A 15,859-nucleotide genomic window follows, 5' to 3' on the forward strand; every position below is an offset into this window, starting at 1 on the left:
ATTTTTTTCATAAAAAGGCTGACAAACTACTCTGGGTTAATTTTTTTTCTTAGCTAAATGCTCTAAATAATGTCACTGCAACCTGAAATTAACGTAAATCATAGGAAATTGCTCTTCTTTGGCTGTATTTGACCCATATAATGACAGCAATTTTACAATGTACCCGCTAATAGTACTGATGACTGCTCAGGCCTTGAGTGGCCTTTGCTTTCCCATGGTTCCAGAAGCCTAAATAAAGGGTTGGTGTTGCCTACAGACAGTAACTGTGAACACTGGATAGTCACTGAAAAAGAATCTTTAAGACACTCTAGTGAAAAAGAATTCAGCAGAAGTCCCAGTGGAGTAGCGATAAAAATCTCGATGTTTCCCAACATCACTGTTCTGAATTCTAACAAACGCTATGAAAATGAAAATATCTGTTTGATTCACGTTGCCAGCACTAACCCTCCAGTACCAGGAGACAGAGCTGAAGGATATGGAAGCGAATTAAAGTTGCACTTTTCAACATCTTTAAAGAGTCTAGATTATTCGTTCCCCCAGATATATCTAGAGTTCAAATATTAATTTATTGTTACGATTTAGATAGGAAGTTTCCCCAGAACCTTGTGTATTGAAGGCTTGGTCCCCAATGCAGTAGTGTCTGGAGGCAGAGCTCTTGGGAGGTGACCGGATCATGAGGGCTCTGACCTTATGAGTCCATTAGTCCACGGATGGATTAATAATCTGATGGCATTACTGGAAGGTGGTGGAAACTAGGGTCTATTGGAGAAAACAGGTTACTGGGGGTATGCCTTGGGAGAGTGTGGCTTGTCCCTGACCACTTCCTCCTCTCCCAGCCCTGCTTCCCAGCTGCCATAAGCTGAGTAGCTTTCATTCCCCATGATGTTCCTCCTCACCTCGGACCCAGAGCAATGGAGCCAACTGATGGTGGACTGAACCCTCAAGTCAAAATCAATCTTTCTTTCTCTAAGTTGTTTTTTTTCCCCCCTCAGGTATTTTGTTACCCTAATGCAAAGCTAATTAACACATTTATATTCCACTTCCTTTTAAAAATGGAGGAGGAAATGCCATACACAGATATCATCCAAAATTATGTCTGTTAAGGTTGAAAGGCTACAGCTTATGATTAGTCAGGTTACAGGAGGAAATCTCATTTCTGCAGATGCCCTAATGGAACCACTGGTAAGTAGCCACAGAGAACTGAAGGTTCTAGTTCTTGTCTACCATATCCTATTGATGCTTCAGCTTGGACTTACTTCCCTACACAAGCTCATTTCCCATTCTGTGCAGGCTTGGTAACTTCTGCAGAGGTGGTAGGCAATAAAGAAACTTTGCAAACCCAGCATAAAGATTTTCTTCTTTTTTTTCAAAGACTGATGTTTGAAACTGGCCCAGAGGAGTAGTTGCATGGGGGAACAAGGGAAGGGCTAAAGGAAGGTGTGAGGCCACTGAAACCAGAGGTGAAGGTATATTTGGCGAGAAAGCCAAGCAGCACTTACACCCTTAAGCAAGAAACGGAAAAACATGCTGGCTCATTTTGGGGACGTAACATCCTTCACAGGATGGCCCCATGATTCATTTAACACATTTCTCCCTGAAAGCCTGTAACTTCTTGGTAGGAATCCCCAGACCCGTCTTAAGTCTTTGCCTCCACAGCATAAAGCCCCCCAAATGCATGTGATTTTGCCACTGTGGGGGTCACCTGATCAAAGCAAAGGGCCAATCTAGATACCTAAGTGCCCAAAGGGGATTATCTAGGTTACTATTAACCATAAAATCGCCAACTCCTGATTTCATCTTTTACAAAAGGCAAAATGATTTTTCATTTCCTCTTCGTGGCGTGCTGGCAAAGGCCCAGCTGGCTGCTCACTGAACCATCATGCATGGAATTGATCTTGATGGGAAAACAAGATTCCCTATTAGATAACACCAAGTTCAAGCTATGGCTCTTTCCTTGGGGAACATCATTAATTTGAACTAGAATTACTCCTTTAAAGAAAATATGATCTGAATCCTTTACACCTGGGAAGTAGATGGAAAAGAGTGTTTGTGTTTCAATTAACTGGCTTCCAGGACTTTCTTCTTCTAAGATGGGGTTGTCCTGCCTTCTAACTGTGATCATTTTCTCTAATGGTGGCCTCGCTTAAGACCCTGGAATGCCAGCGAGGCGCTCCACTGGGCACTTGCTCTTTAAAGGACGACAATAGCTCAAACACTTTGATGTGTAAATAATTTAGGAGCCGATTAAATATTAACAGGATTTCTAGCCCCTTCAAAAAGAATAAAGGCAGAGATTGGCTGCACAGAAAGCAAAGCTTGAAAGCTGGATTAGGAAAGGAAATACCACTGTGCACTAATTTTAATTAAGAGATTATGCGTCCACTGGAACTCCACCAGTGTTCATCTTAGCTGCAGAAGCCCCATTTATTGCCTGCTGGAGTTCGGATCTGGAATGTTCTGCAAAGACCCATGTGTTAAAGGCTTGGTCCCCAGCCAGTGGCAGGTCTGAGGTCAAGGGGCATGTTCTTAGAGGGGAGAATGGGACCCCCTACCCTTCCTTTTTTTCACATCCCAGCCATGAGGTGCATGAACTTCCACCAACACACACTCCCACCGTGATATACTACCTCACCACAGGCCCCAAAGCCAGCGGGCTAATAGACCTAAGTGGATTATATCTAGTATTTGTCAAAGTAACAGAAGGCTAACACCCTGCTCCTTCAGATGCTGTGCAGCTGCCATCTTGGATCGGGTCTGCTTACTTAGGTCAAAGCAGAGAATCACACCAACAACATTCAGAACCAATGGACAAGGCCCAGAGCGAATGGGGGAAAAAAAAAAAAAGTGAAATCAAAAGCAGCTTTTGGTCTAGAAGTCCTGCCCCCTCACACTCAGCACTTCATGGATAAGCCACCCCACCAGGGCAACTGGCAGACAATGAAGGGGGTCTTAATGTAGCTTACACCAAAATCTTTGTGTAAAGGCAGCTCCTATAAACAGCCGGATAAATGGCATGATTCACCCATGAGATCATTCCAGAATGGGTCTGTGTGTGTGGGAATATGCTCGTGTGAGGAAAGAAACACAGTTTGTGAATGTGTAATTTTCCACAACGAAAAAAAGAGAAGTTTCTGGGGGAAAGTGGTTGGGCAGGAAGGGGGGGGGGATGGGCCTGGAGCCAGGCAGAGAGCATTTAGGCTTGAAGGCTCTCTCTAAGAATAGAAGAAGCTGTTCTCTGTGTCACAAAATGATCAACACTCAGGAAATGGACCCAAGCGGATGACCTCATCTGAATGCCCTGAAAGCCAAAAGCTAAGGACATAAACACCATGTGGAAGCTGTTGACAATTTAAAGTCACACCCCCAGAGATACCTTGCAGTCCACTGGAAGACCACTTCCATCACACAGTCGCCGATGCATCTGGGGTAAGCAAACCCAGAAACCTTCGCTCCATCATGGATAGGTATCCAGATGGGTCCGCACCTTCCACGGGCACCATGGAAATGGGTTTTTGCTGGAATCCTCCAGTTTGGTTTGTTTCACATGACCTCCAAACCCAAGTTTACTGGGTTCATTTCTACTTTCCTCGGGTCAGATCCATATACCTACCGATGTCCAAATGCTTCTGGAAATTAAGAACATTGGGGGGCACTGGCTTCAGTTCCCTTTTGCATAGGGACAGTCCCAGGACCAGCCCTCCTGGGACCACACCATGCCTGTGGTCTCTCTCTCTCACTCACCAGTGAGTTACACTCCAAGTTTCTGAGCTGGTAGCCCGACTCTCGGAATGCATTTTCTCATCGCTGCTGTGTGATACATGGAGATCAGCCCACAGGGTACCCTTTTCGCCTCTAATGTCACTGAACCAGCTCCACAGTACAAGCAAGAGCTCTGGCCATAGAAGCAAAACGTCAGAGGGTAAAAGAGGGCAAAGGAAAGGGAGGAAGTGGAGCCTTTCTCTTGGTTTCCTGGTTTGCGACCGACCCTCAGCAGCCTCCTGAAAGCTCCAGTTTGCATTATTCCAGCTTCTTCTCTGAACCTCCCTTTCCTTCTCTGGGCTCCGGCATCCTTTTTCCTAAGCTGTTTTTTTTTAAATTTTTTTTCCTCCCATAATTTCTTCCCTATCTACATCTAAACCCATAAATTCCCTTGCAGTTTCCTGATTTTCCACCCCTGGTTCTGCGGTAGTGGCACAGCAGCAAAGCAGGATGCGGGTGGGGACTGGAAGATGAGAGGAGAGTGGTCTTGGATAGGAAGCACGGGGAGAGTTGTTTACTAAGCAGGGGAAGAGTCGAGAAAGTTCCTTCAAAGTCCCTTTATGCACCAAACTTTGCCAAGCCAAACCACAGATCCACGCTAGAATAGAGAGCGCGATGATGACTCATGTGGATAAAAGGCAGAGAGATTCAGGCTTGGCCTTGGCAACTGTTAGCTGAGGGAAGAAGAGCTGGTTTAAGACTGGGATTCTTCCAGAAAAAACGGTACAGTTTACAAGCCTCATCTGAGAAGAGTGTTTACAGCAACAGGGAGATTTGATGTTACAGTTATGGTGGAAAAGATGGGCAACATCTGTTCCCCTTCTCCACAACAGGTTTCTACTAGCATGTTGTGAAAGGTGGGCTCTGGCAAGACAGACCAAAACAATCATCTTCACATTCCACACAAACATACTAGTGGGGGAAAACTGGAAGGATATATACCAAAATGTTAATGCTGGCTTTGTCTAAGGAGGTGAGCCTCTCATTTATATCTTCCTTTTGTTTGTATGGATTTTCCAAATTTGCTTTCTAAGCACGTACCACTGAGGAAAAAAAAATTAAAGTCCAAATAAAAGCAAATCTGAAGATGAATTCATTGTGTATACAGAACCACTCGGGGAACCAGGCTGGAGCAGTTCTAGAAAGAACAAGGAGACAACTCTGGACAACAAAAATGGACCTGAAATAGACACACAGCCTGTCAGGCACACAGAGGGAACATTTCACCTAACACTCTCCGAGCCTCTGAGGTTGACATTACAGTCAGTTTTATAAATGAGTAAACCCAGGATCAACAAGGCTAGTTGGTTCACCAGCACCACCGAGTGCACCACTCCACCACCACCAGATGCCCACCAGCACCGAGGGCGAGGATGGACATGGGCAGTAGTTTCCCTAAAGGGGGAATGGTGGAGAGGAGGAGTGGGCTTCTTGTTCCCATTCCCGATTCTCCAGAACAATTCTGAGGTCAGCCGTTTTATTTATTGGTGTTCTGTATAAACTTGGGTTGAAAGATTGGCTTCTGAAGCTTTAAAAAAAAAAAAGAGGAAGGGGTGGTGGGAGCCAGAGAGGCAGAAGAGAAAGCTACAGGCCTCAAGAGGCTGCACATTCTTTCTCATTCGGGCTGAGGAGTGCTCCTTATCACTGAACTCCATGGAATTGGCATTACACAAACTAGCTCCTGTTTCAAGCACCTTTTAATAAGTCAGCTCAGGGACACTCTGACAAGTAGCAGCAGTGCCCTTATGTGCAGGAAGGGCTTCCATGTCCACGGAAGTCTGTTTGGCTTACCAAGCTCGGCTCGTAGGCCTGCTGCTGTGGGAGGTAATCCATCCCTGGTAACGACTGGTGGGACCACAGGCTCATAGCCATGTAATTTGAATGGAGTGGGCACAGCCTGTAGCCAGTTGTCAATCTAAGCACGCCAGTAAGTCCTGACATCTTCCTAACGCACGTACTGATTAGAGACGGCCAGGCTGGGCTCCAAAAGGGTTGGGCGATGTGGATGATGTGCCTATGGGTGGGGTGAGGAGAACCAAGGCAGGGGCTTCCTTCACTTTATCCTGGACATGAAGAGGGGCTCTAGGGACAGGGTGAAGTACTGAGCCTGGGAAAACTGCTTCCTTCTTAACTATGCTAGATGCCACCCAAACACGTCCCTTGCTTTCAACAGAAGCATTATACACAAAGGGAAAATCATGTATTGATCTGCTCAAAATAAGGCTGGGGGTTATTTGCATTTTGCTCACGTGGTGCTGATTCGAAGTTCAGACAACTCCATGTGACAGAGGGCTAGGTGAGCCACTCAGCCAAGAGCCAGGCATGCCAATGGGGCTTGGGGAAAGTCAGCAGGTGTGACCTTAGCAAAAGGCCCTGGGATTTCTTGGGTTTCACATTAAGGATTCAAGTATTTGTGAGCTGCACTGAGGATGCGCAGCAGGCTGCTCAGGCCAAGGCAGATCTGCACAGGCTGGGGGGGCTGATGGGCAGGGGGCGCCACCGGGGAGGGAGCATGGGCCAGGGCACCTACATCTGGAGGTGGCTTGAGACCCTCTTTTGTCACTGTAGGTGTAGCAACTTTCATTGTTGTTGTGACAGAAGCACTCTGAGAGGCAGGGCCCCGAGCTCCAGGCCAGACCCCTCTGGCCTGAGGTCCTCTCCCAGGCCCCTCTTCCCAGCCATCAGAGCAGCTCTGCCATTTCTCTGGAGAGGTCCACAAGAACACAGTGCCAGGCTGAGGGCTTCTGAGACAGGACTTGCTCCTGCTAAGGTAGACTAGCCTCATTTGTTGGGGGAAAAATATAAACATATATATACACACGTTTGTTTTCCCATATATACATGTATACACACGTGTATGTAGGTATACGAGTACACACATATAAACATAAATTTATATTTATATGTAAATCTTCCACAATATTAGCAATTCTCAGAAGCCTGGAGATGGCCCTCAGAAACATTTCATTCCTTCATTCAACAGATGGAACCCAAGTGTCTTCTACGCACCATGCACAGTGCTGGAGCTGCCTTAGACTAAGACACAGTCCATACCCTCAAGTTAAAAAGAAGTCCACAAAACTTGTTAACACTTTTAAGTTGTTGTATGCGCTACCATGGGCTGAGGCAGAGATGCCACAAACATGAACAAATCCTTGGCATGGTCTTGGGGGTGGGGGCTGGAAGGCTGGGGCAGCTCCCTGAGAACAGAACAATCTTCCAAACTTTGCACCAAGCATTAGAGCCCCACAAGCGAGGAGAACCTTACCAATTAAGGAACTGTGAGCACCCTGCTGGGGCTGAGGGGGGCTGGGGAGAGATGGTGCTAGGGAGGAGAATCCAAGCCGCACCGAGAAGGGCCCTCTCTCTCTGCTAAGAAGCCCAGGATGACGAGAGAGGTTGACCAGGGGAAAAGCCTTCCAAAGACACAGGCTGGAACCTCCAGCTCTCATCTGACTTCAGACCTGTTTTCTTAAACTGAACAGGAAAGAAATCACAGATGTGAGTTGGGATGAGGAGCTGGCTTCAAAGGGGAGGCCTGAGTGGGCAGAGCAGGACGGCTGGCCCTCTCTGCCACCAAGCCCAGGGCTGGGATGGTGCTGCTTATTGCTGGGCCTGGCAGAACTTAGACCCCTGGGGTTCGGGAGCTTATTTGGATATCTATGGAATCTGACAGGAAATTGTCTTGCTTTGAAGGAGACACGAGCACTGGGTGGGATTTCTTAGGGACCCTGGCTGCCCGGAGGGTTCCACAGGTTAGAGTTTTCCTTGGGTTGGAGTCTTCAGGGGCCAACCCAGGTTCAGTTTGGGCACAGGTGGATTCTTCAGTGACCCACTGCGGAAGAGACCACAGACTGGCTCAGCCCACCCAGGAAGACTGCACCACATTTCCAAGGTGGCCTCCTCTCCTGGGGTCCCCTCCAGAAAATAATATACCAAATAAAACTGCAAGAAGTCACTAGATCTGCACATTTTTCAAAACTGCCAAGTGGAAGTGCTCAGGTAAAACCTGGCAGAGGAAGTGAATCACATGCGGGGGAGGACTTCTAGCAAGCCCTGGCATGGGGACCAGTGGCAGTGGCAATAGTGTATCTATGGGAGAAGTCCCAGGGCATGGCTGTCAACTGGCCCTGGCCACACTGGCTCCCACTGTGCTATCCCCACGTGGCCATCCTTGTTTCTCTCCACCAGAGTTTGTGTGCTATTGCCCCAAACTGGCCATCAGAGGATTCTGTTGTCTGCAACCCGGGACAGTGTATACTAACTACTCTGTACTCCACACCCGTATCGCTCAGGGCCACCGTAGGAGTTTCATGCTGCAGGCACGACTTTGAACTCCTAAATATAAGAATAAAGGACAGTTCTCATTCAGGATTCACCCAGAGACACATGGGGTGTGCCCTGGGAGGATCCAATGCCAGGGGTAAACCTGCAACCTCTAAAAGCCATTGAAAGTCACCACCCTGATCTCATTTAACCTACAGATGATTTCCTGAAGTGTCAGAGGCAAGCAGAAAGCTCTGTATTTGAACTGTCCTGCCACCCATCCTTTGTGCAGAGGCATTTCTGGCATTGTACACAGTCACCCTCCCACTGGTCGTCTTTCTCAAAAGCATACATTTTTTTCATGCACTGGATCAAGTCTTTGGGGAAAGGCCCTTAGGAAGCCGTAAATCACGTCGTGGTGGTGTTCGGAGGGTGACCTGGGTGCAGCAGAGAAGATGCTTCCAAGACAAACAGGCAGCATTTCAGTGTCACGACAGGAATGTGCCTCTGCAGACAGCCACAGCATCAGTGCCACATAGATGCCTCCCCCTGTTCACATTTCCTGGTCTTCAGATGACAAATACCCACATGGGGATTCACAGATCATTCTTCACTCGAGATTCTACCCAGAGAAACCTGGGGTGTGCCCTTGGAGGATTCAGTACCACAGGGTAAACAAGCAACCTCTAAGACCTTTGAAAGCCACCACCTAACAGCTCAGCCAACAGGCTCCTGGAGGTGGCCTCATGTGGCACATGTACAAGAGCCAAGCTGGTCCTGACCTTGGAGCTTTACCATCACCCAGATGCACAGTAGCTGGCATTGCCTGGGTGTCACTGGTCCTGAGCCAGCAAGCCCAGCCCCCAAGGGGTGGTCATAAAGGGAAACAGACTTGCTGCTCCAGTGTGTGGTAAGCCTGGGGACTGCCTCTGTGGGCTGAGCTGGCCCCAGCACAGTGAACACAACAGGTCAGGATATTTAGCGACCCTCCTACCAGTGGGGGAGATTGCTAACACCTTCTCTACTCCAGCCTTCTCAAGACGGTACTATGAGCACCTCCCTTAAATGAAATTCTTGGGAGGAAGAAATGAGGGATCTCTAGAAGGCATAGAGAACAGTGCCTAGCACCTTGAAAATAACATTTAGATTTCGAGGTTTTTCTTTTTATTTATTTATTTAGCAGTGCTAGGGATTGAACCCAGGGACTCACCCATGCTAGGCAAATGCTCTATCACTGAGCTATATCCCCCAGAGCAGGTTTTAGCTTTATTAACTTTATTTTAGCAGGTTCACACAAATGTATGACTACACTCTTCAGTTATTCCTAAGGAAATACACTCTTCTCTCAAACAGATTTCTCTACAAATTGAGGCAAGGAAGCATAAGTTTGAATTCATTGGTTAAATAACCAGAGCCATCTGCTTCCAGTTGAAACTCTAGAGAATCACCTTGGGAACCATCCTAACATCAGCTTGGTGGAACCAGGTGGCGTGAAAAATGACCACAAACATCTCACATTGTTCTGGAGCACAGGTTGTTCCGGGCCCTCTCCTGTGGTCCACTCCAGAAAATAATTTAGCAAATAAAACTGCAAGAAGTCACTAGGATCTGCACATTTTTAAAAACCGCCAATTTTTAAAAGCTGGATGAAGAATAACTATTCGGGCATGAGCTCGTAGAAACTGCCAATCGTTGACAGGTGGGAAGTGTGAAGAACACATCTCACTCATGAATTCCTTGTTGTATGAGACTTACCGCTTCCACATGGGCTGTGCCAGCAAACACGAAGACAGCCATCTGAGCTGGCAGGATCTCTGGAGAGGAGAGCCAAATGTCCCCACCTTACGGATGAGGAGCTGAGACAGAAGGCCCAGTGAGCACTAGGGACATCCCAGGACCTGGTCCCCAGCTCTCTTCCCTCCTCTCATTACACAGAGCCCAAGGATGCAGTGTTGGCCAGAAATGAGATTCCAACTTGAAGACAGCCGTACTTAATTTTCTGTAACTAAAGAGCCACTTTCTCTAGGGGCGACCTTTACAATCCCTCTGCCTGAATTCACTGAACTCTTCCTTCTGTGTTCCAACACACGCTGCTTAGAACTCACACAATTATTTGCTATTTTGTTTGATGGAGAGTTTGTTTATACCCGATTTCTGTTTAGGCTCCATGAGGCAAGAGTCATTGTATCCCTACTGCCTTGGGTGGTGCCTAACATAGTAGGTGCTCAATAGAATTGAGTGCGTAAAAAATTTCTGGCATGCAGTGATTGCACATGAAGGTCCACACAGGTAGTGTGTAAGAATGGCAATGCACTTGTGGAGGTGGGTGGAGGGAAAGGGGCGTTACATAGCAAAGGACTTTTAGGTAATGACTTGGGGACAGTTAAAGTGTTCTCCAGCTCCTTCTTGGGGACCCTAATTTTCATGAACTGGAAACTCATCCCTATATCACTGTCCCCTCCATTCACTGTAATCCATCAGAACCTCACACTTACTGGGGTAAGAACGAGTGGCCTAATGCACAAATGAATGAACAGACAGTAAAACCTCTCCTAAGATCTGTCTGCTTTGACCAACTGATGCCAGGAGCCAAAATCAGCTCATTTCCAGCTAAAACCAAGAACAAAGCTTTGGACCACTGTGGAAGGCGAGGCAGGGAAGCCAGGGTGCAGGAGGTGGAGCTGGGAACCGCTCTGCAGCACCAGAAGCCAGAAGCCAGGTGTACTGAGATGAGGCTTCCCGGGAGATGCATCCCAGGTGGAGGTGGTTCAAGTCCCCAATGGAGGAATTTTGGAGTTTCCTGATTTTATAACTTTCTTCTGACAAAGCTGGGACTGTGTATTATCCCCTTCGTTGGGGACGTGTGTTTGTCTGGAACCGTCAGGCACACATGGCCTGGTCTGTGTGCCCGAGTACAACGGAAACACGGGTGCCAGAAGCCAGAGCTAAGTTGCAGAGCTGCTGCCTGTGCCTCAGCCGCAAAGCATGAAGGACAAACTACATGACCTGAAGGCCCTGCCACCACTGACCCTTAGACGTATATATATCTAAGTCACAGAGAGGGTTTCAGTTTAAAAGTAAAGGAATTTAGTTGGCTAGTTAACACATCCATGAACTAAAGTAGGTTGAAATCTGTATATTATTAGTAAATTGACTGGTGTTTTGACTAGTATATACTTATCAGGATATTTTTATTAATATTTGAGCATAGCTGGTTCTCAATAATCAGTAAAAAGCAAACTTAATTATGGAAAACAGGTTATTTATAAACAGGACGCCTGCTCATTAAAAAGGCAAAAGAGCAGAATGTTCTTAATCCTACTGCTAAAAAAATATGCAGGATTATGAATTGTACTCATGGATTCTTAGGTGCTCAGGTAGAACTTGCTGTTGAGCAGGTAACGGCATTAGGGACAGCGAAGAATCCAACGTGTTCTGTTATAGGATTCATTTTTATGCACCTTGTTTTCCTTAAGGAGTGGCGGATTTGAATGTGCTCTTTTCCAAGATGCAAACAGTGACGTTCCACATTCAGTTTGCTTCTCCATCCCGGGCCAAAAGGCAGAATGTCCAAATTCCCTGACAGTTCTGTCAGGTGGGCTTCCCTACAACCGGTGAGGCCTTCTGGAAGTGGGAAGGAGACCCAGGGATGGACAGATGCTGTTTTCTAGCACCAACTGGCTGACATCTAAGCATTTCCTGAGGTTTTTAAAAATAGGGAGGGCCACATGGATCCACAAGGATGCTTTAAGGAGAGGGCTTGGATAACCTCTTCCTGGGTAATCTTGGTTAAAACATGATTCTTATTGGCTTTCCAACCAATTTTCAAATTTATCTTCAATTAATCTTCAAATTAGCCATGCATGGAAGTAACTTTCCTGTCCATTCTATGCAGGGGCAAACAAGCTCACAGAAGGTAATTTAATTTGCCCAAGTGAAAAACTTGTCAGTCTTCAAAGCTCTCCACACTGATCCCCTCTTCTACTATCAGAACTAGGGGTCCTTGATCAGCTGGTCCCACCTACCTCTCTGCAAGTCAAGTGCCATGTGGGGAAACTGTGTCCACAAGCTCCTATGAACCTGTTACCCTCTGGAAGGTTGATAATGTAACGTCTGGGGGTTTGTGTGTTTGAAAAAGTTTCTACAAATAGGAACTTGTCTGGCCTGGCTTCCAGGACATGGAAAAACCTTTGGCTGGACAGACAGAGGTTCAAATTCCCATTCTGGCCCAAAGTTGGTATTTGAGACTACAACTCTTAAAGATCATTATCTATAAAATGAGGATACGCATTAAAGGAACTCGGGATTATGGAAATTAATTCACCCTTTGAGGATGAACCCAATGTGAACACTTCAAAGGTAAAAGCACAGAGAAACCAAATCGTCATAAAGAAATGGAACGAGTCCTCTGCCAGGAAGATGCAGTAGTTACCTGCTGGGCTACCTTTAGCATCTATTAAAAGTTATAATTACTTGTGCCTAATTCTGTGTCTCAAGTTCAGGGTGGACAGCAACCAGGCCCATCCTTCACCCCCTGGATCCTTAGTATCTGATCACAAGGTAAGGCAATCGGTGAATGAGACAGAGTTAAGGAAAAACTGGGTTAACTGGAGAGGTCCTGCAGGAACCCCAGAGAAATGAGGCTTACTCTGCAATGCCCACCTAAGCCCCAGCTGGAAGAGGATGTGCTGGCAAACGGCTGTCACCCGATGAGGCACATTCCTCTGGAGGTTTATGTACAGGCTGCTCACACTCAGGATATTCAGGGTCCTGGGGACATCAGTTGCAACCGGATGAAAAGAGCTGGCCCTTTAGGGTCACATCCCAGGTGTGAGAGCTGCTACAAGCTGAATTCCCCAGGAAATGAGCCTATGGGGCCATGGAAGGTTGATCAGGTAAAGAAAGCTTTTCTGTGACATTCTCTAGGCCAGCCCACTGGCCACCACCCCCAGATGGTCCTTATACCTCTGAGCTGCAAGATCTGCTGATGATTTCCCCAGAATACTTCTTTTGCAAGGTGGTTGTAAGGAGGCAGCTAATAAGAAGGACCAGCCCAAAAATGCATGCGCAGACACACAGTGGGATCACTGGTGCTCTGAAGGCATGCACCAAACTAATGACTGTGCCAGGCTTCCGTGAATAAAGATTGCTCTTTTTCTGCCTCATGGAGCTTCTGGAACAGACTGTAATCTGACAAGTCTAGAAGAGCCAGGGAAGGTCATGGTCAATGGGAATTCTGGGCAGAGCTCATGGAGAAGGTGCAAGATGAATAAATGGTGAATCAGCCCCAGAGGCTACACTGCCCTCTTTAGGGGTCTGTAATGTGTTTGGCTGTCACAATGACCAGAGAGCAGTTCCCGCTTTTAATGACTGAAGGCCAGAGCCAATATCCTATATTGCTCCTGACAGCCTCTGCAGTGAACTGCCCAGCCCTAAATCCCAGCAGCATCCTAATGACCCTGGTGACATGGGAATGGGGTCTGAGATCTAGAACAATGGAGGGAATGAACATAGGCAGCAGGGGTAGAGATTAGGAGGGGACACTCTGCAAGGACAGATCCACAGTTATTTTTTTCCCAGAGTCAATGGAGGGCCTTTTTGATATAAAGAGGGGAATGTTTCTCTAACCTGTAGCTAATTATATGTTTGTTCTTGGTGCCACTTACGATATCTGCCCTTTGGTGGCAGCTCCAGCTTGTTGGTCAGTTTCTAAACCCAAGCCCAAGATACACCTTGTGTGTCTTGCACAGAGAGCCGCACAGTTTTGGTCCAATTCCTTTCCTGATGTCTTTTTCCAAAAGTTGGTGTGACCCTGTGGGATGTGGTGGGCCCCATATTGCTCTTGCTTTGTAGTATTGGGAAAGGTGATAAAATGCACATTTAGAAAGAACAGGCAATATGAGAAGGACACACAAGGGACGGACACACACACACACACACACACACACACACACACACACACCAAGAAGGAAGCCTGCTGGCTGAAAAGAAAGCATAACGTCTTTTTTTTTTCTTTCAGATTCACAAATACTGAATTTGCAGCATCAAAGCAAGGCAAGTTCACGAACATGGAAAGGGAAGCCACATTAGGCACACCGGCATCTGAACTTTTCACCCAGAGAACTACAAAGCATGCATGCATATACATACCCGGCTTGGGTACTGTCGCGATACGGCAGCACGGAAAATATACTACAGAGGGATCTTCTGCCACTGATAAGGACTATTCTAAAAAGTGGAACAAAAAAACAAACAAACAAAAAAAAAAAACAACAAACTAAATGCAAAGACTCAAATTAAAAAAAAAACAACTCTATAGCAATTAAGCATTCACAGGATTCACAGCAGTATTTGCATACTCCCGCCCCCTCCTCCAACAGATGGTATTCTGCTCTCCTTGCAAAATGCAGCCTCAGCACAGAAGTATGCTGCCTCTATCACCCAAATATTAACACGTGCGACACCAGCGATCCGTGAGTCCTTTCTCCCTTAAAGAGGTGCTGGCTGTAGGCTGAACATGCAAGACGGGAGCAGACAGTGCCAAGTCTGGGGTGGGCAGTGCTGGTGAACAGTCAGGCTACATTTAAACTACTCATTTGTCTTCTGCAGTAAACAATGCAAGAGCAATAGCGCCAGAAACCCTGAGCAGGAAAGACACTCCGATGCCATTATGATCATTAGGTTTTTTTTTATATGCTGGCAACGTGTTAGGTTCTGAGAATAGATCGAGGGAACAATTACATAATCAGTCTTAGCTTCCATTCCTGCCATAAAGAAACTACTGGAAACAGTTCTGCACGATGCTCTTATGCAATCCAAAGCCACTTAGAAAAACATTCAAAACAAAAACAAAGACCCTCAAAAGTACTTATCCTGGCATCTGAGAATAACTTTTGCCAAAGGGAATCGCTGATGAGAAAAATGGATAAATGAGTGAAAGAGATTTAAAAACAGCATTCTCTTTAGTGTCAGGTCAACATACATCACAGACAGAACTTACTTACTTTTCTAATATTTTCCTTCAATAATCATAGTGAGACCAGAGAAAATAGTACTTAGGCAAGGATCAAGGTTTGGGAATTCTAACCTTGTTTTAATGCTAGGCTATTAGACTGCCGACAGCCCTGGGAGAAAGTCTGGTTCTCTGGCATGGCAAATCAGGCCTCTGCTCCTAGCTCTGCTTTCTCGTCTGAGCTTTATCACTCGTTTATACTAAAGTGTTTGCAGTACCCCAACCTAAAGAACAACAACAAAAAATACTTGCTGTTTTATACCTGTGCCCATCACATGCTATTCCTTCTTTACGTGATGCCACTCGTAACATCACTTGGTGAACTCCTATCGATTCTTCAAAACCCAGCTGAGAAGTTACCCCTTCAGATTGACCCTCTGCTGTTGCAACCCCCTGCGGATCATTCCTTCTCTTCTCACTGCTGTCTCCACTCCTTTTCATGTTTCCCGGAGTGCCCTGGTGTGACCAGTGCTGCTCACCATTTGCTGCTTCCTCGCCTAGAGAGCAAGTCCAAGGGTTTATAGCACATGGTGTCTCCTCCATAAATGTTCATTTGATGTCACTGAAATGTAGCCTGACTGCAGAGCAGCACCAGAGGATGCACCAAGGGGCGGGTGGGGCCAACTGTCTGTTAATCACAGGATGGAAGCAATGCTCCCAGCTAATATCAGCTGTCACGGTTGTATAACCTCAGGTAGTTTACTAACTCTTCTGAGCCTCGGTCTCCTCCTCTAAAAAATGGGGTAAAATTAGGAAGTCTTTCATTGGAATGCTTTAAGAGTTAAATGTGTCCACACTGGGAGAATTCTTGGAATAGCACCT

General features: G+C 46.5%; 1 protein-coding gene across 4 annotated transcripts in view; it reads right to left on the minus strand.

Moving 5' to 3' along the window:
* The window catches only part of Cables1 (Cdk5 and Abl enzyme substrate 1), a 107,254-nt gene that overhangs the window by 25,695 nt on the left and 65,700 nt on the right, over nt 1-15,859 (minus strand). For 2 of the 4 annotated variants that reach the window (XM_078030269.1, XM_005329061.5), the window contains exon 4: nt 14,176-14,253. The exons of the other annotated variants lie outside the window; for them this stretch is intronic. In XM_078030269.1, the coding sequence (XP_077886395.1) occupies nt 14,176-14,253 (78 nt within the window). The remainder of the gene's footprint in view (nt 1-14,175; nt 14,254-15,859) is intronic. 4 annotated transcript variants of the gene reach the window in all.

Source organism: Ictidomys tridecemlineatus, chromosome 13 (assembly GCF_052094955.1).
Source record: "Ictidomys tridecemlineatus isolate mIctTri1 chromosome 13, mIctTri1.hap1, whole genome shotgun sequence".
Taxonomy (NCBI): Eukaryota; Metazoa; Chordata; class Mammalia; order Rodentia; family Sciuridae; genus Ictidomys; species Ictidomys tridecemlineatus.